General features: G+C 44.5%; 2 protein-coding genes across 6 annotated transcripts in view; both read right to left on the minus strand.

The window, feature by feature from the left end:
* The window catches only part of lrp8 (low density lipoprotein receptor-related protein 8, apolipoprotein e receptor), a gene marked incomplete at its 3' end in the record, with an annotated part of 215,155 nt that overhangs the window by 84,179 nt on the left and 103,646 nt on the right, over positions 1-27,330 (minus strand). The gene's annotated exons all lie outside the window — the stretch shown is intronic.
* LOC311052432 (activating signal cointegrator 1 complex subunit 2-like) lies at positions 15,776-18,088 on the minus strand (the record flags this gene model as incomplete). Its single annotated transcript, XM_084067395.1, has 1 exon — positions 15,776-18,088. One exon carries the CDS (start codon positions 18,086-18,088, stop codon positions 15,776-15,778), a length of 2,313 nt encoding a protein of 770 aa, XP_083923521.1.

Here is a 27,330-nt window from a genome sequence, read left to right on the forward strand (position 1 = left end):
CGTTTTGGGGCGTTTTTTGGTTACTTTATTTCGGTTTTAGGGTTAGGGTTAGGGTATATATATATATATTATATATATTATATATATTTTTTTAAAAGCCTATTAAATCCAAGGCCCCCCATTTGCTCAGGGCCCTGTGCATGTGCACACTTTGCCCAAGCCGTAATCCGTCCCTGACACACACACACACACACACACACACACACACACACACACACACACACACACACACACACACACACACACACACACACGTTTCATTGGGTGACTGTATTTCTCATTTCTCATTTCTTGAGTGTACTTCTTACAGTATATGTATTGTTTTCGGCCAGTGACAGTGTACGCTTCAGCCACCACCATGATGGTCAAGTTTAACAACACTCTGTATAGATTCAAAGGAGCACCTTGGCCCACTCTTTACTACACAGCGTAGTCCAGAGATAAAGATTTTACAGCTCTCATACGGACACTCCTATTCAAGCCTTTATCATGCTCCCCGAGGCTGAAGCTTCTGTTTAATTATCCTATTACACAGACTATCAACTGGTTATGGACCTCCTGTTATTTCAGACTTAATTGATGGGCTGTCAGAGGACAAAAAAACAGGTCTTAGTCTACACATCATCCTCTCCCTGGCTCTCGCTCCATTGTATAAGGTGCAGTGGACTCTGTTTCATGATATAGAGGGCATAGTAGTGGCAGCCATTTTGCGGTGCCACAAATCGAAAGCCCATTCATTTTTTTCCATAGAGATTTTCGAAAATATTTATATTAATTATATTTATATGTTAAGCCTGGAACCAAGCCATCCAGGCTTATGACCATAAAACATTTGATTCTGTGAAAAAAATATATTTGAAAACCGCAAAACAAAGGGTATTTATTAAATATAGTATATCATATAATAAAATATTCAAAAATCTTGTACTTCCTATAAAACATTTTTTTTTTTATCCCACGATTTTTGTAACCCTTTTTCACCCAGTGCCAGTTGTCTAAGTGATCCTGGGCGCTACACTCCCCCTGCCAGCCTAGGGACCCCAGAGCCGAGGGGTAAGGGTCAATGTTATGACCCACCAAGATGTCCGCCACTACCAAGTGACACTTGTTGACGCCCCCTTCAGGATTTTTTGCTACACACTATACTGTACATTGCTTATTCTATATGCTATTTTTTTATGTCAAAGTGCTCATTATTTTATATTTGACTTAAAAAAAAAAAAAGTCTCGCTACATGAGATTGAAATCTCGAGATTTCGATCTCGTCTAGCGAGACTTAGATTTTTATCTATTTATTTATTTATTTTTTTGGACAGTGTTCTGTCACTATGAACCTCCAAATATTCTTTGGAGCTTAATGTTTTTTTCAAATAATTCTGTCCCTAAATAAACATACATATATTACGTAGATGTGATGAAAAGGAATGTCGCATTGGCGTGTCACTACAGTACAGTATGTGTATCAGTTAACACATTGAGTGCCATAAACAAGAATTCTCGTGGTTGCATTTTTTTGTATTTTATTATTCCACAACGGGCGCTCTAACGCAACTTAGGAATCATCCTAGGTCCCTGTAAAATGGAATGGACGGATGTGAATCCAGTCCAAAAAACGTCACTTCCGTCCGCTCCAATGATAAGATCTTGAGAAAAAGGTCCATATCTCCATACTTTTTTACAGTGGTGAAAACAAGCCATTTTCGACGCGTGATCACAATGGCGGATCGCGCTAGAAATATTATTGTTCCAGTCACTAGACGGAACCCTCGACCATCGCGCATGCACGCACCCTTTGTTTACATCCGGGTCCTCGTGGAGGCTCTAAACAGATCAGGGTAAACGGTAAGAACGCTGGCACTGGATGTACCCTGTTTTAAAAGACCTCTGGCACTTCATGTGTTAATGAGGAAAAACAGTTACAAATGCCATCTTTTCTGACACAACTACCAACACAGAAATTCCTCATCTTTTCACATGGTCAAGTAGCAATATACAGTAGACTAGGTATATTCTTGCCACATGGGCTGCTGTTACGATCTACAAGGACAGAGTGAGTGATATGCTAATGAACTTTTGATTAACTACCTTCCTAATTTCCCTCACAAGGAGGGAGGGGAGAGGAGCACTATAGCGTGGCCCCACATCCTCTGCAGCTGTCTGCTCAGCATCAAATGCTAGCCGCCCAGGTGATTGATTCAGAGGGGTTCACAGCCCTCTGGGCTAATGCTAAGATAATCTATTTATTGTGAGGCATGCATATAGGGGCAGCGGGGGTAATACAAGTCATGCTTAAGTCTTAAGTCATTGCCTGTCACGCTCCGCTGCAACACCAGAAGTATGGCAGGTGGGATGGACCTCTGTGATTATTATTACTTGATAAATGGTAGGGAGAGAGCGATTTATGGATGAGCTGGAGAGCACCGTGAATACACAAACTGTAAAATCCTGAGTGTTCATCTAAGTCTGAGAGAGTGCAAATGGAACCAAATGGACCCATAAGGGTTAACGTAACACTGAGGTTTACACGGTGCAGGCTGTTAGGGAGCTATGTTTCCCTACAGTTCAGTCAGTGGAGTCCTGATTGATGAATACCTTAAGGTGTCTCTATGCAAAGAATGCTATATTTGTCCCAATCAGCTCAAGATTACAAATGCCCTCTACTCAACATTGCGGTTCGAATCGGTAAAGCAATTAAAAGGGGAATTGCAAATGTGTTCAGAGGTCATTGGAAGTATATTAAAATAGCTTCACACACACATGCTCTATGGGAGGCGTTTACAGCATTTCCAGGGGAAAAGGTAAAGTTCTGTGGTGGAAAGCAACTAAAGTCAACACTATAGTGTGAGATTATGGATCAGCTATTTCCGCTGCTTTTGAAACATTTTGAAAAGTGAAAGTGGTTAAGTTTGTCTGTGGGGTTTTATAAATACTAGAGGTCCGGGGCGAGTCATAGTGTTGCTGCCCGTGTCCCTTTTATGCCCATATATGGAGATACTGATGTCATCAGTATATATGGGCAGGCCCCCTTTTGTGCCCATATATGGAGCTGACTGATTTGCTTGCGACTGATGCCATGATGACAACACACTCCATATTTGGGCGTAGCTTCATTAGGAACTCCTTTTCTGGTTATGGCTGAGTCAGAGTGACATCAGAAGTCCATCCACCCATTAGCCAAATTCAATATATGATAGGATTACACCAATGAAATATATTTACACTAGCTTGTGAAATAAGTAGACATCACACAAATGTTTCGGTTTCCACCCGACAGCGACGATATGATATATTAGTTTAACATTGTTAATGAGGCCTTGTCAAATCTTGTTTTCATCCTCACAGCATCCCTTCATTCTAATACAATTTACCATTTAGGCGTTTAGCAGACCCTCTAATCCAGATAATCTTCCGGCATTTCTCTCTAACAGATGCTATCTAACAAAGCATAAACACAACACAATTCATTTTTCATCCATTCGTTCCATTATTATCTTCTTCCATCTTATAATCTAAATTGACAGAAAAACTATTCCTGCTGCTGAATCTAGGGGACGTTGGGCTTGCAGGTTAAAGTAGGTGAATGTGTTTCAAAGCATTACTGGAGGAGAAGATTGTAAATGCTATTGTTGTAAATGCTCTTTCTCACTGACATATACTCCCACCCAGGAATATCATGCTGTAACTATACTGTCTTTTACTGCTGGCCACTAAACAGCTCCACTGAAGATAGCATCAGTTCCCTGTACTGTCCCCGGCATCTTGTGCAGGTGCTGGCATTAAGTGAGCCTTGCTGGCTGCTACTTGGCCAGTGTTTGCCTCTTGGGCCTTGGTTTACCCCCATCCATGAAATATTCATTTTGGACAAGACTCCAGTGTGAATTCAGCTAAAAGCCATTGAATGTCCAGCTGAAAAGAGCTCTTACTGTATTTCAGTAGTATGTGCTTGCTTACATTTGGTGTAGTGGGAATTCTTTTAGTGGTACAGCTATGTTTTAATTACATAATCACACATGGAATGCACACACACACACACACACACACACACACACACACACACACACACACACACACACACACACACACACACACACACACACACACACACACACACACACACACACACACACACACACACCAGAGATATAATAAAAATAAACTAGCTATTACAAAAACTAACGTTATCAACAGAATTCATAATACTGTATATCATAATGTGTGGGTGGCATTGCTTTATTACCACATAAATCATCCCAGTTCATAGCAGACAGACAGGATCCGCGACCTAACTCACACCGAAAACAACATACTGGTAGCTACCACACATACACCAAGCATGCAGCGCTGCCTCAATAAAACAAAAATATATATCAACTAAAATATATGTTAGTCACCAGTTTTACTCCCTGCAACAGTCAGACAGTCAGATATGCATCCCATCCACGTTTTGACAGCTATTGCAGGAAATAGTTAACATGAAAGGGGAAAAAAGTAAGCAGTAAGACAATTTAAGGGAATGTAGGAATAGGCCTACAGGCTAATACACCAGTATACAGTGGGCTAAATACAGTATTATAGGTAGTAGAGATGCGCGGATCGCGGTTGCCGCGGATACCACAGTTTGGGCGGATTTAGGTCAATAAAATATAATTATTAATTAATATTGGATAAACCGTGGGTGAAATAATGCGGGAATTTAATTAATGATATCTATCTATAAGCCTATTATAGCTTTTAAAAAGCACGTGCATTTGTAATATTTTAATATTACGTCATTTTCCATCAGGCACAAATTAGCCGCCTACTACACGTTGCTTTTGCAGGCAAGGGGTCCTTCACTTCCAAACAACAACACAGTGCACTAAGGGCAGTTAAAGTGAGAGAAACTTAACTGAGGATTTATAACAAAATAAAAAATAAGGGGAGAATAAAAGTTTGGCGTGGGAGTGATTTAGTGAAGTTCTAAAACCCTGCCGCCGCTGACGAGTCAAGTGCTGGATATGTCTTATGAAAAGTTGCGATGTGAGAAAGTGACGGAGGGCTTGCTGTTACCATGGATATGGATGTATACAGTCACTACAGAGAATATCGCGGCAGTGGTGAGTGACATTGTTTGTACAAGTACGTATCCATATAGAATCCCATGTGCATCCCTGCAGTGGTGCGGTTGGTGCGGATCTATACATAGGATGATATAATCAATGTGGTTGGATGGCGGATGGATAATGAACGTGTACACACGGATTCGGGTGACAAAAAAGCCCATCCGCGCATCTCTAATAGGTAGGCTATATGGTAGGTTTTGTGTGAGCTGTATTTGTATTGTGTATGCGTGCGTGCGTGCGTGCGTGCGTGCGTGCGTGCGTGCGTGCGTGCGTGCACGTGCATGTGTTTGTGCATTCCTGCCATCCTGCCTGCCTTTGTGTGGATGTATGCATACTCACAAGAACATGTATTCCTAGTAGACTATAGGGTCATTACAAATATACAGCATCAGCAGCATATGGCGTCAATGTATGAATGTATGCCTCTCTGGAGCACGACCTTTGCAATGATCTCTGCGATTGCAGGTGCAATCAATCTGATATTGCACATGGCCAAGGATATGATCATAGACTGCAATATATCTGTGACTGGAAAAGTTCTTGCTGTCGATACGTTCATCAATACACCTCAGTGTCTGGTGTGCTGATGGATACACTTGTCAGTGATTACTGAGAGAGAGAGAGAGAGAGAGAGAGAGAGAGAGAGAGAGAGAGAGAGAAAAAGCAGATAAGGGGCCCTATTCTTGCCAAGGCTATACCCGCACCCGTTGCCCACTACCCGTGAATTATGGATAAGGGAGCTGGCGCTGTCCCTAAACGGTATCTTGCTATTCATTATGCGACTCCGTTATTTGCGCGCCTGGAGGTGTGCACGTGGGCGTGTTGTTGCATTATCTCCAAAATTGCTATTTTACCCACACAGGTTTGGGAAAGCGCATATAGCGGATTCTAAAACCCCCCGCTATGCCAAATTCGTTTGGTAGAGCGCGCCTGCAATGTACATGTCGGGAGTCGGCCGGGGCGCACAGCGGCACAACATTCAAAGGCTCCCTCTCTCCTAATTCTCCACGAATCTCTGTGATTCTAATCTTCCTATAATCAGCAAGTGAGAGTAATGAGAGGAAATAATGAACTGATTACAATAATATAAAATTCTCTCTAATCAGTAACATGTAGGTGATACTTATGTCTATCAAATATGGTTTTATTGAAAGGCAATCAAAGGCTAGAGCCTATGAAGTAAACTTTGGGTGTATGGTGTCCAACGTTACGGCGCCTAGTGCAGTAGCATGTCGGAACATGAGCAGTGTTGCTAGATGCGAGAGGAATAAGCAACCAGGTCTATGAAAACAAGCCCGAAAGAAGAGACTATAAGCCACATGAGCACTTCAAACCTATATACTGTATGTCGGCTATTAAACAATGTGCATATTTACAGTATATACTGTAAGTCGGCTATTTGAAAATAGCCGACCTACAGTACAAGCTCACAACCGCAACCCATTCAAGCTCACAGTGAGCTTGTAGATCTGCTATTTTTAAATAGCCAACGTATAAAATGTTGCTGGGGACCCCCTGGAACCCCCCCAAGGACCCCTGGGGTTCCCGGACCCCACTTTGAGAACCACTGATGTAATGGATGTACATTTAACACTTTCAACTTGGAATACTCATATTTTGGGCTTGTCATTAAAGGCAAGAACCTTCAAAGTTTTTCAATGTCAGACCTGAAGCTCTCAACGCATCACGATGCGACACGTTGTTTGCTTTGTATGACGTATAAAATAGGGCTTGAGCGAAAGCTTAAGGACTCCTACTACTACTACTACTAACTCTCTCTTGTTAAGACTAGCAACTCACATGGGTAGATCTTCTTTCTTATGCTACAAATAATGATTTAAATGTCTCTTTGATATAGTAATGTCTAATTTCAGTTTAAGCACATGATGCCCTTGGGTTGAAAATAATCTAATCCATTTAGTCATAATCAATGTGGAAGCAGCCTGTACGTCTATGGTCAGGCATTTGATTGGCATCTGATCTATAAGAACCCCACCCCCCACCCCCTCCGCAACCCAAATGGCCAATCAGGACAATTAAATCATTTTAACTCTGCTGCCAATCAGCCTTTTGGTGCACTGGGCCGGAGGGCAAAGACTTTGGGAACATCCCACACCGAGAGAGCAAGAGTTGTCAAAATCTAGCTGTCTATATTCTGTGACAGCAGCCCCTAGGGCTCTGCTGACCTGCGTGCGCGCGCACACGCACGCACACGCACACGCGCACACGCACACACACACACACACACACACACTAAAAAGGTTCAATAATACCTTTACACTGTGTTGTATACAATACAGTACGTTGCTGTCAGGCAGAAACCGCGCTTTTATGTTTTTTTGTAAATTAATTCTCTACTTCGGCATACTACAATGTAACACAAAGGTAGCAAAGATAGCAGATCTACAAGCTCAGTTCGTGTCACATCGCAACGTATTTTCTGGTATTTTAGCTATTTTTGAAAAAAAGTGAAAGTTAAAATCTGACGGTTGGTTTTATAACTAACTAATAATCTAACCAATGAAAAGTATTAACAAGACCTTGTGACTAAATAATAACTACATTGGATACAACACATACAATACAAGGTTTCCAGCCGACATGGTCATGTACTGGAGAATATTAAAGACAAAAGTCAATGATGGAGGGAGAGAGACAGATGGATGGTGTGGGTACAATCACAGCAAATAGGGCTCCTATCAGAGCTGACTATACACACACGTACACACACACACACACACACACACACACACACACACACACACACACACACACACACACACACACACACACACACACACACACACACACACACACACACACACACACACACACACACACAGGCAATTAGTGTATGCCAACAACACAAAAACACAAAACGACCTTCAGATAAGTAGTTCTCCAGCTTGCATTGCTTCCTGGCTATTCCCTTTCTGACACACAATCACGTTCTGCAAGCAAACAAACAAACACACACACACACACACACACACACACACACACACACACACACACACACACACACGACAGAAATCCTATACTGTTTGGGTCAATAGATTCACACATGCTATAATTAAACATTAGTTAAGATTGAATAACAATGTGCTTGTCTACATACACACAAAGGGGCACGCACGCACGCACGCACGCACGCACGCACGCACGCACACACACACACACACACACACACACACACACACACACACACACACACACACACACACACACACACACACACACACACACACACACACACACACACACACACACACACACACACACACACACACACACACACACATACATACACCTTCCCAGGTTCACGGTAATCCATTCTGAGATGGAGCTTGGATTACAGTTTAGGGCTGCAGATATTTCAAGGGCTAGCCTACTGTGAATATATTGTTCAGATTTGAGAGCACGCAATTACATTCAAATAAGGAGGAAGACTGGTGGTGAGTGCGGCTGGTTAATCTCTTTTAAGAATTCCACAGCACGCACAGCATTCCATTAGGGCTGCACACAGGAAAATCCTCAGTGTCACTTGCACTCCAAGCGTGTTGAAATGGAACCAAATGGACCTGTAAGGGTACACTTGGTTCCATTTGTATGCACTTGGAGTGAATGCATAAATTAACTCTGAGGATTTTGCTGTGTAGGAGAAGCAAAGAGATTATATCAAACATGATGCCCGAGTCCCTCATTTACATTAATGATTAATACAAGAACATTGATGTATTCATCAGTCAATGGGTCGCCTTGTGAGGACTTTGGCGAGTTTGATGGCTGATTGTATAGTAATGTACCTGTAGGTCACATCACCATGGTGACGTGCATTAATCCTGTTCCAAATGTTGCTCAAGGCCAGATGAGGCCAGCTCAGGTTCATAAAACTGTGTATATGAACTATGAAGGCGCATGTGTCTGTGTGAGTCCCTGTATGTATTTCATGTGTACACAGTAAGATCCTCTGTATTCATTTAACTCTCAAAGTGTACAAATGGAAGCAAAGTGACCCGTTATTGTTTATTTAGAGTTAAATAAAGGCCTTTGCAGACAGGGTGCGATTTTTTGCACGAAAAAAACTGACAATATTATGTGTATATAAATTAACACATGGTTCTCTATGACCTCATGCACACCGGCTCCGAATTTCCCGTGGGGCAAGTGGCTGCGGCGGTGCGTTTTTTTTTCTCAATCGAACCCAGTTCGATTTGTGCGTCTTTTCGCATGCGGTAAAAACTGATTGACCAATCGCACCCTGTCTGCAAAGGCCTTAACTATGTTGTATGTGTTGCGGTCACATTCGGGACTATTTTGAAAACTTCACCCGACAGGCATAGCGTGACATTTCGGGCAGAGGCCGTCTAAGTAGTGTTTTCCAATTCATAGAACAAGAACTCAGGGATTCATAATCCATAATCCATGAGAATGAATGTTTAATCCGGCATACAAAAGATTATTTTCGGGTCAGTCTGTGCTTGTGAGTCGAATGTGTGTGTATGCATATGCCTGTGAATGAGTGTGTGCATAAGTTTGCAGGTTTGCATAGCACTTTGTTGAGAATTGGAGCGTGATGATTTGTGGATAGGGAAGCAGAGCGAGGGGGTGCAAATGAAGTGGAACGGAGGTTGATAAGAAGTTCACATGACATGCAGTAGTATTTGTAGTATACTGTAGTATTTCATAATTACATATTCATGTCCTCGGGTGAGTTGGCCCAGTCACCCACATAGTGATGTCACTCCCTTGGTTTTCACTTGCTTGATGTTACATGGTTACACTATAATAATATACTGATACATGAAGATGGTTGCCTCACGATGCGATTTAAGCATAACCACATTTAAGCTCAAATGTGTGTGTGTGTGTGTGGGGGGGGGGGGGTTGTACTATAGACGGTCTGATATTTTGATGGTATCACAATTCAACAATTTAATACAAAATGTATGTTAACCACATACATTTTTTGGGATAATTGTCAATATTTGTCCAAATTTGTTGATTTTCATTATTCAAAAATAGTGAAAACAGCAGATCTACAAGCTCACGTGTCGCGAAGCCCTATGCATTATGAGCTTTTAGATCTGCTCTTTTTGCCATCTGTCATGCAAAGATATATATGGGGCTTAAATGGTTAAGAAAATGTCCCCCCACCCCCTTCAAATCGAACGCTAAACCTACTTCATATACAGTGTCAGTGTATCATTACATGATCATGCTGCTCGCTGAAAAGTCACGCTTTTCCTTTACAAATCATTATTTTCAGCAGGTGACACCGTTGCGCGACAGTGACAGTTACTAGGCTTCAGGTGGACTATCTGGCTTTGTTTCAGGTCTGGATTTTAGGTTTAGTTGACCTGAGAAATTCCTGCGCTGCTGCTGAGAGCATGTAAATGAAGGTGGGATGGGACTCGGAGGGCAAGGTCTGCTCAGTAATCCTGCCGTGCATGTTGCACTATGTGCCTCCTATACGCTCCCCTTGTCCTTTGAATGTAAAATCCAATTTGCGGAGAGGACATTTGTGGTTAATATCAGATTACATTTTAAATGAAGGTTAGCGTTGATTAGTGGCTTTCATTGGAACGCTGATCTCCAATTAGTGTGGCCCTGAATGACAGTGTGAGTATGACAGTGTGAGAGCGAGAGAGAGAGAGGGGGGGGGAGGGAGGGGGAGAGAGAGAGAGATTGGGGGGGAAATTAAAGTCAAGGAGTGAAAAATTAACGGGGTAATACTGCTGCATCCCAGCAATGGCACAGGGCTGGGCAAAGTTGCAGAATAAGAGGAGGAGAGAAAGGACAATAAAAAGAGGAAGAGGCAGGGCCGTGTTAATGTCAAAATGCGACATAGGCAACGGTCAGTTTTCGGGCCCCCCCCCCCCCAGCGCACATGCACGCGCGCGCAGCGCGCGTGCATGTGCGCGAACCGAAATTTTGCGGTTATTTCGCGGATTGTGGCCGTTTTTGGGCGTTTCTTTGTTACTTTATTTCGGTTTTAGGGTTAGGGTTAGGGTTAGGTTAGCCTTATGTTATTTAATTAAACAAAAAAAAAACAAAAAAACTTTAAAAAAAAAATAATATTTTTTTTGGGGGCCATTTTTCGGCCCCCCCCCCGACAAGACATAGGCATGTGCCTACATTGCCTGTGCATAAACACGGCCCTGGGAAGAGGAGGGAAAGAACAACTCTACACAGAAAGGTGCCAGTGTGGTTCAAACTTAAGCTCTTTCTGCTAACCACTGGCAAGTGATGTGATGAGTTGCAGAATAAGAGTGAAAGTGTGCTCACAGTACAAGATAATCAGGGATATTTGGGGTAGGGAGCGACCCTTCCGAACAATCTGGGAGGCGTTCCCGACACCAACCTAGATCGTGAGCGAATATCGAGCAAGACAATCAAGTTTTAAGCCTCCCGATTTACTCAGGCCCAATGGATTTTACTACATCTAAAAGTTTAGTTGTGCATAAGAGATAAAGCACGTGCCATCGCGGTGAAAGAGACAACTGACGGATTACAGATACAGCCTACAGTATGTTTGGGTGAGTGAAATTGGTGAGATATATCTGACTTTTGCAGGGAGAAATTGAAATGAAGCTGTAACAAAGTCTTCATCCCCCTTACCAGCCAGCCAGCCACTCGGACTCCAAATACCTGCCTCCTCCTGTGCACAAAAAAAGGAGCTTTTTCCTCACCTATTGAAATGCAATGAACTCTGGAATAGGGATCTGGCAAGAGATTAGTAAGAACAAAAAATATTTTGTTACATTTGATAACTATAGTATTCTGGTTGTAAAACAATAGGGAGAGCATCTCTTTATGAAGCATAGTTTTAATATTTATTGATAAAAACAAATGATGTAGGCATACATTATGTGTTTAAAAACAAACTACTTATTTCAAAGAATATTGTACATGTATTAACACATCGGGTGCCAGCATTTTTTCATAACAACTTACCGTGGGTGCCAGCATTCAACGCAAAAAAAAGCATCGATTCATGTTGTGCCATGAGCCTGGCTACAGCCTGGAACCATAACATTTCCCTCGGGTGGTTACAACGGGGGGGGGGGGGGGGGGTCGCGCATCGCGCATGACCGGTTTTCCCCACAGGAAACAGATTCGGAGATATAGGCGTTTCAAAGTAGGAAATAGACAGGAAGCGGATGGGAATTTTTGTTTTGTTTCCGGTGAGCGATCTGGCACTTCCTTCGCAGGATTACAATGGGTGCTCCCAGAGCTGCTCTAGCCCCGCCCGCGCGGAGAAAAACGAAAAAAACAAAAAGACTAAACTCACGGTTCAGACCGTGTTCGGCACCGAAGCGGCGGAAGCGCTACTATGTAAACACACGGTTCAGACCGTGTTCGGCACCCGATGTGTGAATGTGCAATATTTTACATTAATATTAAATACATACAATACTAGGTCATTGCTATAGTAATGTCTCCTTAGTGTGTCAAGTTTTGTGTGTGTGTATATGTATATAAACATTTAAATCCAATAAATCAATCACCAAATCTGATGACACTGTGCTGTAACTTTTAGGGTGCAATTTGTTTTTCAATTTACAAAACTAGTCACAATGGTGGACTTCATCATTTATAATAGGTGCAAGTGGACAAACGCTTCCCCTTATTTGGACCAACAACCACAGAAAATTGCCTTTAGCACACGCTGGTGAATTTTTAGGAATGTCTGAGATTTAAACAGTTGCTACTGTATAGCGCCACTATCAGGAGAATTCGCCAGATATTTGAGTATACAATACAATATTGTTTTAGACCAGGGTAGACAGAGCAGTACGTTTTATTAATAAGAGAAACATTGGCAGAGGGACTGGCAGAGGAGTAAACGCCAGGGGGAGAAACTGAAGGACGATAAAATAATGCAGAAATAGAAGGATAAATTGAAGTAAAGGTAGAGATATTGTAAAACATGAAAGGAAGCAATGATAATGGAGCTGAAAGACAGTAAAAAAAAAAACGTCCAGACAAGTTTAGTTGACAGAGAAATTTCACTGTCTTCTCTCGGTGAGCTCAATTCATTCTTTTGGTGGAATGGAAGAGTGAGATGCAAGTGCATCATGTGCACGTGTGTTTGTGAATTGGGGAGGCAGGGCTGGAGGTGTGTGTGTGTGTGTGTGTGTGTGTGTGTGTGTGTGTGTGTGTGCGTGTGCGTGTGCGTGTGCGTGCGTGCGTGCGTGCGTGCGTGCGTGCTTGTCTGTTTTTGGGATGGGGGCTGAACAAGAGGCAATAGGCTCTCTTCCTCTCTCAGGCGAAGAGGGAAGAAGGAATTCGGCTGTTAAATCAGGAACCATTAGTGCGGTCTAGACTGTGGCTCTGTCAGTGCCGAGGGGGGGTAAGAAATACAGCGCAACACCAGCACTCTCACAGGAAATTGCCACTTTCTCCAACAGGCCCCACTTAATGGTTGTTTAGTGGACGACACGGCGGGCATTAAAATACCGCCACTGGCTAGTGCCACTTCCCAACTAATAAGAGAGAGGTAGAGAGAACAGAGGGGACGCTGAAAGAGAGACAAGCCTCTAATTTGAGTTGCATGGAGAGTGAAACTAAACTTGACAGGCTAACTGTGAGCACCCTGGACTTCTGGCCTTGATGGGAGTGTTTATCAAAGGAAGAGTTTCATGACACTAGGCAGGCTCTTCAAAGAACACTAGAATGGAGTGATGGCTTTGCTATTGAATGGGCTTTACTAATATCACCTGAAGGTACTAGCTGTGCTATGATTCAATCACATCATAAAGTGCCATGCACCATGTGGTCAGGTTGCAGCCAAGAACACAAGGTTCCGTAAGAAAATGTACTTTGAAAAAGCTTGAAAATCTCTTTCTTTCTCCATGAGCAATACTCTTTCAATGAGTAAGTTGACAGAAATATTCTTTAACTCTGCAGGAGGCAGATTAATGGGTAATAGACTAGGCAGCCTTTGGCTAACATGATTAGAATTAAATTAATGTTCCTTGAATCTGAAATATAAGAGAAGCATACGCATAATGCTACTCTTATAAAGAGAAGGTCTTTGAGAACTGAATTCCTATTGATTCACAAAATACCAACATAACAAGAAAGAGCGAGAAAGAATAATAAAATAAATATAAAACATAGAAACCGTTGTGGAGAACAAGCATTGTTAAAAATGTGCTTGGTTGGCATAACCTAGATGACTATAGACCAAAACTAACTGAAAGAGAATTATGTACGAGCAAGAAAAACAGTGTATCACAACGAACCAAAACAATGAACACATGCAATCCGATCAGGCTGTGCCAGAACCACATGACCCCTTGGGGAGCAAAAACATATTGACCATCGATCAATAAGCAACCAGCCCAGAGCAAGGGTCACTAATTGAACAGAAGAATGGAATAGATGGCAGTTTTGCCGCGTGGGCGGTTTTCTCCATTTGATTGGTGCATACAGTAAGAACAAGGAAGTAGGTTTGAAGTAAACAGCTGTTAAATCACATCGCCACATGCTGGGGGATCCATCATGCTTCATAACACATAAATCATGTTCTGATGCCGACATGTTAGCAAAATGGCTGCTGTACATTCAACACACACACACACACACACACACACACACACACACACACACACACACACACACACACACACACACATGCCCACTCCTGGATGCGATACCCATTGTACCCATTTGTCAGAGTCTGTCTGTGTCCCTTTTACGGCACCGCACTCCCTCAGGTCCTCTGTGATACGCACACCAAGTTTGAAGTCGATCGGGGATCGGTTCTCCAGATGTGCAAAGGACAGACTTTAAGCCGCATTTCTCAGACCTTCCATTTTCCAAATGACCCGAAGTTCAAAAACTGCCGGGTCAATTTAAATAAGTGATACACCTTTTTGTAGTTCTGCTTCTCTACATTTTCACAAAACAAAATTGCAAAAAAGTTCTATGATACAACATTTACTGTGTTCAGTCCCATTTACAAGCTGATTTTAAGCTTGTTGGCAACAAGGCCAGCAGTGCAGCACCAGAGAAAACTCATTTTGATGCCTCTGAGGGTGTCTGGATGCAAAGATATTTGTGACTGAACACAGCAACTGCTACAGATGGTCATTGAAAGTTTTAGTGTTTTTAAATTCCATATGAAAGTAGAGGATCAGAGCAACAAAATTAGGTATCCAATGAGGTATTCAATTTGACTCAGCAAGGAAGTACAGCTTATAGAAGTTTTTTTCTGAATTTAAATTCAGAGATGTCTGGCTTCAAAGTTGCGACAAGGAGTTGCGTCAAAAATCTTATATGGGTTTCAATTGTAACTTTAAAGTTTAGTTTTTTTACTTAATCTTCAACAATCCTCCCGTGTTCCTTAATTCAAAGATGCTCTCCCTGTCATTTTAGAACAAATGTACTGTAAGTATTACATTGCAAGCTGACAACACATCAGTTTGTTATGAGTACCATTGCCTGGGTTGTGTGGGTGGAACTCTCTGGTGGCATGACGAAAATCAGTTTGAAGATCAGCAGTACAGTATGTGTTATAGATAGTATCAGAGTATTTGGAGACTCTTGGAGCTCTGCCTTAACTCCTCTCTTTCCTCAGTTGTTTGCTCAGAGCCCTCTATTTCCTGCGCTAGTGGCCTAGTAGGCATACAGTTTTGTCATGCTGCAGGCTGTATGAGCAGAAGTCACGGGGGGATCATGCCCTTGTTCTTTTTACGGTCGGCCATGGTGCGACGGTTGTGGTTGGCACCTCGGCTCTTATTGGCCTCCTTCTTCCGTCGATCCAGTAGGGTCTGCTGGGTCTCGGTCTGGCCCTTGGGCCTGCTTGCCACGTTGCTGGCAGGCACCGGCTTGTATCCTCTCTTCTGCTGCTGCTTGACATCTCTTTTAGCCTCAGCTATCTTCCTCAGGAGGGCTGGGTCCAGTATAAACTGGTCCCTAGTCACTGCATTGCTCTCCTCAGCCTTGTCCTCTTCATCCTCCTCATCGTCCATAACTGCTTTGCCTCCTGTTCGTAGAACCTGTGGGACAGTGAATGGCCTTATTTTCAGGAGGCTGTCTATGTCCAGGTCTCTGGCCCCAACTTGGTTGATGTCGTAGGTGTCGTCGTAGTCATCATCATAGATGTCCAGGCCGTAATCAGCTAGCGAATGCCCGGGTTCGATGATGACCTCATCTACCACCGTCTCGTAGGCCTTGTAGCGAGATCGAGCCCTCTGTTCCGCTATGTGCTGCTTGTTGTTCAACATGTCTCGAGCGCTCTCCCCTTTCCGTCTGCCCTTTGAGATGCGGGACATGTCCACTTGGTCTCTGTGGAAGACGTCAAACTCATCGCCGTCAAACACATTGGACCTGTCCCTAAGGACAACTGGAAGCTCCTCCTTCACTGGACTGGGCATGGCGCGGTTCAGTTTGTCCAGGCCTGGTGACAGGTTGCCTTCCAGGATGTTGTTGATGACCAGCTCAGTGTTATAGTTGTACTCCTGGAGGCAGGCCAGCAGGAAACCCTCTCCTAGGTCAGGCAGCAGGTCCCTGATACACGAAAGCAGAGACTCCAGTTCCCCAGCACTTAATGAACATGCCGCACCATTGCTTCCCTTGTGGGGGATGTCCAATGTGGCCACTGCTCCCCTGGGACTCTCCCTGCCCTCCCCTGCTTCTCTGACCACTGGCGGTGACTCCTTACCACCCCAAGCACCATCCCAACTCACTGCCCCTTGTGCAGCTGTGGAGGTCTTGGGCTGAACCTTCCTCTGAGGTCTCCTCCGGCTTATGCTGTCACAAGCACTCTGCACTCCTTGGAGTAGGTAGGACGTCCTGATCTCATCAATGAGAGGGAACGCCTGCTGTAGAAGGCTGATGTCGTCTGCGATGGGAAATTGGTCATTGTAGTCTGACAAGAACCTTTTCTCGGGTAGAAAATAAGTGAACTGTTGTAAGAGTTCCTCTGCAAGTGTTTGGATGTTTTCTCCCCCCTCCAGGATGGGCTGAAGGCAAGTGTGTTGCAGCAGCAAGCGGGCTATCAACACCATCCTGCGGCCAGAGTGGGACACCCTCTTCCACAAGTCCTCCTGAAGACTTTTATCGTCAAAGTTCCTTTCCATTACTGCCTTCTCAAAGTCAGGTACGGCGGTCTCATAAAACGAGGCTAGTCTGCTGAGCAAACCGTGGGAGTGGAAGGTGGAGCATGCAGCAGGGAAGATGTCCAGGAAGGCGTGGATGGTGGTGGTTGAGTCACACAGGTATAATACCAGGTCCATCAGGTCCTGCTGACTCATGGTCATGGTAGTGGGGTGTCTGCTTCCGGTCAACTTCAACGGCTCCATGGCTATGGCTCCTTCACATTGGAGACCACACTTATCTAAGATGGCGTCAAATATCTGTAACAGAGAGGGCACCGTCTCATCCAAGTCACCATAGTAACGGGGCTGCTGGGTAAAGATGTTCTTTATCATCTTATGGAGTAGCTGGGTGTTTCCCTTCCCATAGAGAACACACAGGTCGAGGATCTTGGGAATGTCAAACAGGAAGTTCTTGTAGATGACCTCTCCGAACACAGCCGGGGTTAGAAAGTTCTCCTTGGACTCCTTATGTGTGGCCATCCTGAGGAAGGTCATGAAGATGGCCCGATGGAGGCGGCGCTGTGTGTCCACGACAGCCGAGGAGGAGGGCAGTGAGTTGGGGTCGAAGCCTCGGGGAGCGTGATGCAGGTAAGAGTCCAGACATTTCTGCAGAGACACGTCAAACACCACCTGACACCAGAATTTGTCATGGGGCAGTACTAGCAGCCACTCCAGATCCTCAATGATGAACTTGGCATGCTCGAGAAACTCCTCCACATGGGCGGGCGAGACATTTTCTGGTGGAGGCTTGTAGGGCATATAATACCGCTCCTCCTTCCTCTCTGGATGCAGAGCTGGCAAGGTCCTCTCCTTTCCCAGTAAGCCACCATGCTCTGTCACCTGCTGCTCATCCAATGCCACCCTCAGACACATCATAATTCCTTTGTAGTGGCTGCTACTATTGACTATTTGTTATCTTTTGTGGGCCATTTGATCAAGTCTCACTTTTCAGGAGTTTAGCAACGTGTCATCATTATTATGACGTCACTATCATGATGTCAGTCATCTCAATATTTGGGCAAAGTTTCAGCCCAAGCTTCCTCTCCATCGACTTCCAGCGTCAAATTTTAAGATTTGGCATAATAACTGTAACTTTCAATAAAAGAAAAGTCATTTTTGTTATAATCTTTCAATGGTAAATTTTTTACAATAACCATTCCCCATAAATGTGTTTTTTGACAACTTATCTGTTAGTTGTGAGTGTCTGCCCCAACACTATGTTGTTGCTTTCCTAAATAATTTTGGTGCCAGGACCCTGCAGCATTCATTCTAGATTGAATTCTGGGAATAGCAGTTCTACCATACAACAGAGCTGCCAGAGGTGTCGCCAAAAAGACTTTTGGCGAAAATAGATGTTACACAGTATGAGAGAAACATCTGTAGTATGTGATTACCTATAGGATGTGTTATCGATCAGTATTACTTGTCTTTGTAATGTATCATTTGTAATAGAGAAGCTGAGAGGACCAAATATAATCGAGTGAATCACTCTACTTTCCCTGGTTGGTCCCCAGGTGTCGTTGAGGGGGTTCCAGGGGGTCCCCAGCAAAATGAGTTTAAACAATGAGTTGGTGCACCAACCAACCAACGTGCATTGAGTGACGTCAGACAACAACAAACTGCAGTGCACGAAAACATGAATGAAGACGCCCCGTAGATAAATATATTTTTCAAAAACGGATGGATGGAAGTGTGGATAAAAACATGTTTGTGTGTAAATTATAAAAAAAAGAATTTTCATATCACCGCAGCACGTCTCCGGTATCACCACAATGCAAAACATGTTGCAGCTAACGTGGAAGGTAACGTTAGTCCGACTCCGAGTACAAGGACCCACACCCAACCCACACTCGACCAGATGACTGGTTTCAGAGCCAGGATGAGTACGTCCACGGCTGAAAAAGTAACAAACTCTCTGGCTGTTATTTTTACTCTCTATTACTATCTTATTAACATTTTTATTTTACCATTTTAGATGGTACAAATGGCACTTTATGTTGCACTGTTTATTATTTTGGCCAAGGTTATTCAGAGAGTTGGAATGAAATTGATTTGATGTTTTTAAATCAATATGGACTAACTGTTGGTAAATCCACAAAGTCTGTTATGCCCTCAGGCTCTGAAGCAACAGAGATATGTTTTCTAATGGTCAGGATTTCCACTGTTCTAAATGTACTTTAAAGTATAGTGTTTTACAAAAGAAAAAAAAGTTGGAAGTGTTGAGTTTACAGAAGGTCCTTGAATTTATAAACAGTGTAGGCTACCTGAATCTCTGAAATGTATCCTAAATTTGCTGCACTTTAAGGCAAAAATTGCACTGATCTGTTGGTCTTGGTTAAGTACCACCTTGATACAAAAATAAACAATGTTTTGTTGCTTAAGCTTATGTATTCACTATTCATTAATTCGTAAACCAAAATCCATTTTAAAGCCTCTAATTCATTAGATTATTATTTTCTATCGAGTCCCAGCTCTAGAATTTACATTTTATACATAATCTGTCAAACAAATAAATTGTCAGCAATTAGATTTCTGCTACAGTATAAGCTTTGCACACAGACAGACACAGGTTGACACAACTCAATGTATAGAGCGAGGTACACTGCCAGGGTTCCACGGGTTCCAATTACAGTACACTGGGTAAAGGTACACACGGACGCGCACACACGCACGCACGCACGCGCACACGCGCACACGCACACACACACACACACACACACACACACACACACACACACACACACACACACACACACACACACACAGTCTTTCCCCCCGACTTCAAGGTCATTGGTCTCAGTGATTCATTTCTTCCTAGTATATCTAACCTCTGTCCAGGGGTTCTGAGATTTAAGTAGCTCATGGAAATCTTCAGAGTGTGTTTGTGTATTTGTATGGTGGAGCTGAAGACATTCTAGTACAGTGAGAGAGAGAGAGGCCACATGGGAAATTACTCCTGCCGCTGCCAATGCCTGGAGCATGAAATTGAAGCCGTCCGACTAACGCAACTCACCGGATCCTTCCCCCTCATATTCCAAAATAATTAACCAGCACAACCTCCCGCCTCCACTTTATAATAGGCAGGTTATTGTCTCAGCTCTCACAGACATGGCGAAAATGACCTACAGTAACTACACAGGAGCAGGTGGAACCGTTAAATTCTGAGAAAGATAAACAAGAACTAGAAAAAGTGCTCCTTGGAGCACAGGTTTCCACCAGGTCAGGTAGGTTATTGTGGGCCAGCAATGTTGATGGAATATGCAGAATCGGACAGATCCATCTTGATCACATGCCTAGAGATAATGTGTACCGATTTGCGTGATGTTTGGAGAAAAAAAAGAATCGGCCTCCGGTGCGGACAGCCCTTCCCCGGGAGGGGATGTCATTCTTAGCCAATCAGGATGGAATATGAAAAATGAAACAGATCCGTCTTGATCACATGACTATTAGAGATCATGTGTACCGATTTGCGTGAAATTTGGATAGAATCTGAAGGAATAATATAAAAATAATTGTTTTACATATGTCGGCCTCCTGGTGGCGCTATAAAAGGCAGATGTGAAAAATGCAAGGCAAAGGTTTTTCCTTGGCCTCTACAGAATGCGCATACATATTTCTACGCAGATCGGTGCAGTTAGAGGTAAAATAGTTATATGGTGCCATGAGGCTGATTTGAAAGATGTCAAGTGGCATTTCTTCCTCGGCCTAGTGGGAATGTGCGTGCAAGATTTCACAGAAATCACATGCTGCTTTCATTATTTGAGGCATTTTGTTCAAAACAGAGCACTCCTGCAAACTTTGGAAGCCAATCTTAGCCAATCAGTATGGACTATGAAAAATCTGAAAGTCCCCTTTTGTTTAATGACTATAGAGATACTGTGCAGCTCGATCCGAAAGATTTGGGGCAGAGGTTCTGCTCTGGCATCCAGGGATTGTGTGTGCACAGTTTTGCTGCGAGCGGCCCAACGGTGCCGGAGATTAGCTGGGCACAGAAAGACACACAGACACACACATACACACACTCACGGACGGACGGACGGACGGACGGACGGACGGACGGACAGGGTGCAAAACATAGTCTCAGCCACGCCTTCGGCCTGGCGGAGACAATGAATGGTGGGGGGGTGGAGAGAATGGAGTCAAACTGTGAAGCAGTAATATGATGAAACGGTTTGTCTCAAGATAAATATGGTAAGTGGTTTGAATAAAAATACTATGGCGGGAATAATGCTTACAGTACATGGTGCACAGTCTGCAGCAGTTATTAAAAGTGGAAGTATCAAAGGACACCTGGGATGAATGATTTCTGTAATTTATATTTTCAATTCAGCTTTGTTTTTTTGGAGTGTAGAACTGCTTGCTTTTTTACTATAATTGCAGTAGTCAGCCCTACAATCTCACTCCACTCCAAGAAACTGCACAAGCTAAAGAGAGAATACTAGAAAAGTTATATGCCCACTGATTTGTATCTCTTGGAGGGCCTCGTTCCACTCCAAAGCCTGGGATCATTCTGGGAGGTGAAGCGCACTGTGCCGGGGTCCCCCAGGGGTCTGTGTGAGGCCCCTCCTTTTTTCCCTCTGAACCAAATCTTTTGTCAAAAATAGCCGATCTACAGTGCATGCTTCATGTTTTCACTGAATGTTCGACTATTATGCCCAGCATAGAGACGCTAAGGTTCATGTGGTTGATGAAAGTGCTATTAGTACTACTACAGGGACCTCCATCTGCTGTTGAGTGACAATGTTTCCTACGCAGTGTGATTTAGATGACAGCTGGTGTGCTGTGTGCATTAATACATGCACGCACACAGCCAAAAACACGCGCGCACACACACACACACACACACACACACACACACACACACACACACACACACACACACACACACACACACACACACACACGCGCGCGCACGCGCGCACACGCATGCACAATCCAATACGTTCATGCAAAAACACAATCATTTGTGAGTGTTTTTTCCAGGATCCCCCCCAGACCCAGTTTCATTTTCAAATGTGTAATTACAGGCCGATCTTGACGAGGTGCTCTGTTTGAGTACAGTATATGTGTGTGTGTGTGTGTGTGTGTGTGTGTGTGTGTGTGTGTGTGTGTGTGTGTGTGTGTGTGTGTGTGTGTGTGTGTGTGTCTTGAAACAGGCGTCAGAGGACCATAGTTAATCAGCAGTCAACCAGGGGTCTCTGGGATCAGACTATTGATTCCCACCCTGGGAAATCAATTCAATCAACTGCCTTACTCAAACTGAACTGAGATCAGCAAGGCAGGGCACAGGTCTCGATGGAGAGAGGGGACTGAAGCTGGACGCATGCTACCATTTTAGGTGATAACCCTCTCACCGCGGTGGGTAGAAAACTACAACATGACGTCACTGAGCCGCGGTTATCACCCCAACACATCTCTCTGAGAGAGAGAAAGAAAGAGAGAATGAAAAAAAAAGTGTTAAACAAGAGTCTGAGTGAAGATGCAACATTAATTGCAACTTAATCAAGATTTATAATTAAAAGAAAGGAATCAGAAATGGATTGAGCAGCGGTAAGACGAAGAAAAGACTAAAACGTAATAGTTGCAATAGTTGTATGGCCAGGCTGCTCTGATACACATTTGCAATCACAATCTCACACACGTATGCGTGTAGGCAAAACTCCAGGAATCAATCGTTAGAGAGACTTAGCACAAAGTGCTCACAGCAGCTGACCTTGATTAAAGATAATGAGACTTAACCAGAAGTCCTGTAATCTGATGGAACATGATTCTCCTTGTGATGAATGCTAAACAGATGCACACACTGACACTGACTAACACACCCGCACACATGCTCACACACTGTCAGACACGAGGACTCATGCAAACTTAGAAATCCACCCACAAGCAGAGAAATGTTCTTGTCCTGTCCTAATCAGACTTAATACTTGTAGCCCCTTCAAAGGCCTCTTTGATCATTCCTTTGAAAATCATCTGCAAATGACCAGTATTTACACTTGAGTGGAAAGTGCAATGTTGTGTGAGTAAAGAGAATCACCATCTTTTTTATTTCTACCACTCTCAATGTCTTTGCTTTGGAGGTCACATTAGTGTGACGTGTAACAATTAATTTCAATCCCTTTCAAAAAGCCTATTAATAGTAGCGTGTGTCTCTCAGGATTTCTCTGTTTAAAATTCATCGCCAGCATCTGTCCAAGTAACCGGACAAAGTAACCTCCAGCATTTGTACGGTACATGGGGCCTGATTCACAGCAAGAAGGTCTCGGGTTTAAAATCCCTGTAGTATTTTATGTTCTCCCATCCCCATGTTCACAAGGGTGTTTTCCCACACCAAAAGACACATGTTAGAATCATACTCTACTAGTGTCCTTGACCAAAGGCACTGGCCAATGTGTCCATAGAGTTAGAGCTGGTCCCCAGGGGTCAGAGAATGGCGGCCCACTGTAGCCGGTGGTTACAGTAGGCTAGGTTGAAAGCATTGCAACCTTGCTTTAAAGCAGTGGTTGTCAACCCTTTTTATATCAAGGCCCATTATTTATTCGGCATTTGAGCCACAGACCACCGCACAGACGAGCCCCCACCGGGAGGACGTAGCACCTTCGTCCTACTCCTCCCGCCCAACATTCCCTGCCGACAGGTGCTGCCCCAACCCGAAGGATTATGTACAGTGATTAATATGACCCTCACCCGGCTTCCCTGGCCTCCCCTTCCCCGGCCAATTGCCGTATAGATATATAGACACTCGAAAAAGCCGGATGTACCATGGTGGATTTTAACCCACAACCTCCACGTTGGTGGGCAGGTACTTTTACCAGTGCGCCACCCGAGGGCAACTACTTTACAAGATGAACAGAGAATAGATCTGTCTTGAAGAGAAAGAAAAGGAGAACGTTTTCCAAACTTTACTTCACCTTGAGCAAATCGGTTTCACATTAAAAAACATCCCTCTCTCCCAAAGGCAGTCGTTAATCTTTCACAAACCTCACCCAAGACTTACTTAAAGTCCTAAATCTCACATGGAAACCTCTGCTCTTCCCATTCTCACTTATTCTAGAGCCATTTAACCTCAAACCAAACCTCTTCTTTGCCAACATCATTAAGTACGGTAAGCTTTTTTTGCCCCTTACATGAAACCCTTCTTTCTTGAAGTTCAAAACCTCACATTTCACAATGTAGCCTCTACAGAGCTTACCGTTAATTGTCTCAAAAAGTAATTTAACCTTTCCTCAACTTTCCAAAAAGCTATTTATTAACCTTCCCTTCAAAACACCCAATACCCAATTTTGTCACTTCTATTCTTCATCCTTTTCATCTACTGCAATCATACATCAGTAATGTCTGGCTATTAGACACTGATTCATAGTCTCTCACTGTCTCTCGTCAGTTCTCCCCTGTCCAAAATATATATACTGCGCGTGTGTGTGTGTGTGTGTGTGTGTGTGTGTGTGTGTGTGTGTGTGTGTGTGTGTGTGTGTGTGTGTGTGTGTGTGTGTGTGTGTGTGTGTGTGTGTGTGTGTGTGCATGCCTGACACAAAACTCCATAATGCACATAAAAAGACAGACTCTGACAACGGGTAGTGCATAACTGGGTGAGGCATGCATTTCCAACTTGCATCGTTCTGGTCGAACATCTAGAGTTTATGCCCATGTATGGAGATCTCTGTATCTGTCAGTCCTTGTCCCTTTTATGCCTATATATGGAGATTCCTGATGTCTGGTTTGTTTATGTATCATAGTGACGTGGCTGTGGCTCGTTTATGTTGGTCGTTTATGTTGGTTTATGTTGGTTGCCAGCCCACGAGGCTGGCAACCAACTGGACCTGATCTTCACCAGATGCTGCTCTACAGCTAACCTGTCCGTCACTCCTCTTTCCAGTGAAAAGGTTAGAAAAGGTAAGAAATTATCTGATCACTACTTCATGTCCTACTCTCTGTCTCTCTCCTCTCCCCCCTCACAGCCCCTCCCTACCCACATGATTTCCTCACGTCGCAACCTTCGCACACTATCCTCCACTGATCTCTCCTCCTCTGTTCTCTCTGCTCTCCCTGCCCCTGAATCCTTTGCTCTTCTATCCCCTGACACCGCCACTGATCTTCTTTTCTCTACCCTATCCTCTTCTCTAGACCATCTCTGTCCCCTCACCACCAGGCCTGCACGCCAAACTCCACCTGCCCCCTGGTTGTCGGACTCAGTGCGTACTGAGAGACGGAGCCTGAGAGCGGCTGAGCGCAAATGGAGAAATGGCAACCTCCCGGAGGACCTTCTTACCTTCCAAACTCTCCTTTCTACTTTTTCCTCCTCCCTATCTGCTGCTAAAGCTGCTTTCTTCTGCACTAAAATTCAGGCTTCTGCTTCCAACCCTAAAAAACTATTTGAAACTTTCTCCTCTCTCCTGCAACCACCACCCCCTCCGCCCTCCTCCTCCCTCCTCCCTGACGACTTCGCCAACTTCTTTGACAAGAAGGTGAACGATATCCGATCCTCCTTCACTCCTCCCCCGGCTGATGCCCTGCGCACTACCCACACCTGTCTGCCTTCCACCCCTCCCTCCCTATCTTCATCTACTCCTCCTCCCTCTCCCCCACCCTCTCTATCCCACTTCTCTCCCCTCTCCTCTAAAGAGGTCCTTCTCCTTGTTACCTCTAGTCACCCCACCTCATGCTCCCTGGACCCGGTCCCATCCCCTCTGCTGCAGTCCTCTGCACCTGAACTCCTTCCCTTCTTAACCCACCTTATTAACACCTCTCTGACGTCTGGCTACTTTCCCTCTGCTTTCAAGACTGCCAGAGTCACCCCCCTCCTGAAGAAACCGACACTTGACCCCTCTGAGATCAAGAACTACAGACCGGTTTCCCTTCTATCCTTCCTATCTAAAACTCTCGAACGTGCTGTCTTTAAACAACTGTCTTCCTACCTCCACCAGAACAACCTCCTGGACTCCAACCAGTCGGGGTTCAAAGTGGGTCACTCGACAGAGACTGCCCTCCTGGCAGTGACGGAGTCGCTCCATGCCGCTAGAGCGAACTCTCTCTCCTCCGTCCTGATACTCCTGGACCTGTCTGCAGCATTCGACACAGTGAACCAACAGATCCTCCTCTCCACCCTCGAGGGGATGGGTGTCTCAGGCTCTGCACTCTCCCTGTTTGCATCCTACCTGACGGGTCGCTCCTACCAGGTGATGCTGAGAGGGTCTGTGTCAGAACCACACAGGCTCACTACTGGGGTTCCCCAAGGCTCGGTTCTGGGTCCTCTTCTTTTCTCTCTCTACACTACATCTCTTGGTGCTGTCATCCACTCCCATGGCTTTTCCTACCACTGCTATGCCGATGACACCCAGCTGATCCTCTCATTCCCCCCCTCTGGCACACAAGTGGAGGCACGCATTGCTGCTTGTCTGGCTGACATCTCGGAGTGGATGTCGACGAACCACCTGAAGCTCAACCTGGACAAGACCGAACTGATGTTCATCCCGGGGAAGGGCTGTCCTCACCGAGACATGGCCATCACCATTGAGAATGCTGTGGTGACGTCAACTCGGACTGCGAAGAATCTGGGTGTGACCCTGGACGATCAACTGTCGTTCTCGGCTAACATCGCATCAGTGACACGGTCCTGCAGATTCCTCCTCTACAACATCAGGAGGATTCGCCCCTTCCTCACGGAGAAAACAGCCCAGGTGCTCATCCAGGCTCTTGTCATCTCCCGCCTGGACTACTGCAACTCCCTCCTTGCTGGTGCTCCGGCATCAGCCATCAGACCTCTGGAGCTTGTTCAGAAAGCTGCGGCTCGTCTGGTGTTCAACCGCCCCAAGTTCTCCCACACAACTATCCTTCTCCGTTCTCTGCACTGGCTCCCCGTAGCAGCTCGCATTCAGTTTAAAACCCTGGTGCTAGCCTATAGAGCAGTGAAAGGAACAGCTCCTTCTTACCTCCGGGTTTTGGTCAATGCCCACACCCCTGCCCGACCACTCCGGTCTGCCACCTCGGGGCGACTGACTCCCTCGCCACTCAACGGTCCTTCTGGTCGATCGACACGGTCACGACTTTTTTCTGTTCTGGCCCCACAGTGGTGGAATGAACTTCCCACTGATGTCAGGACAGCAGAGTCACTGCCCATC

This window comes from Gymnoscopelus microlampas (genome assembly GCF_963454915.1).
Source record: "Gymnoscopelus microlampas genome assembly, chromosome: 9".
Taxonomy (NCBI): Eukaryota; Metazoa; Chordata; class Actinopteri; order Myctophiformes; family Myctophidae; genus Gymnoscopelus; species Gymnoscopelus microlampas.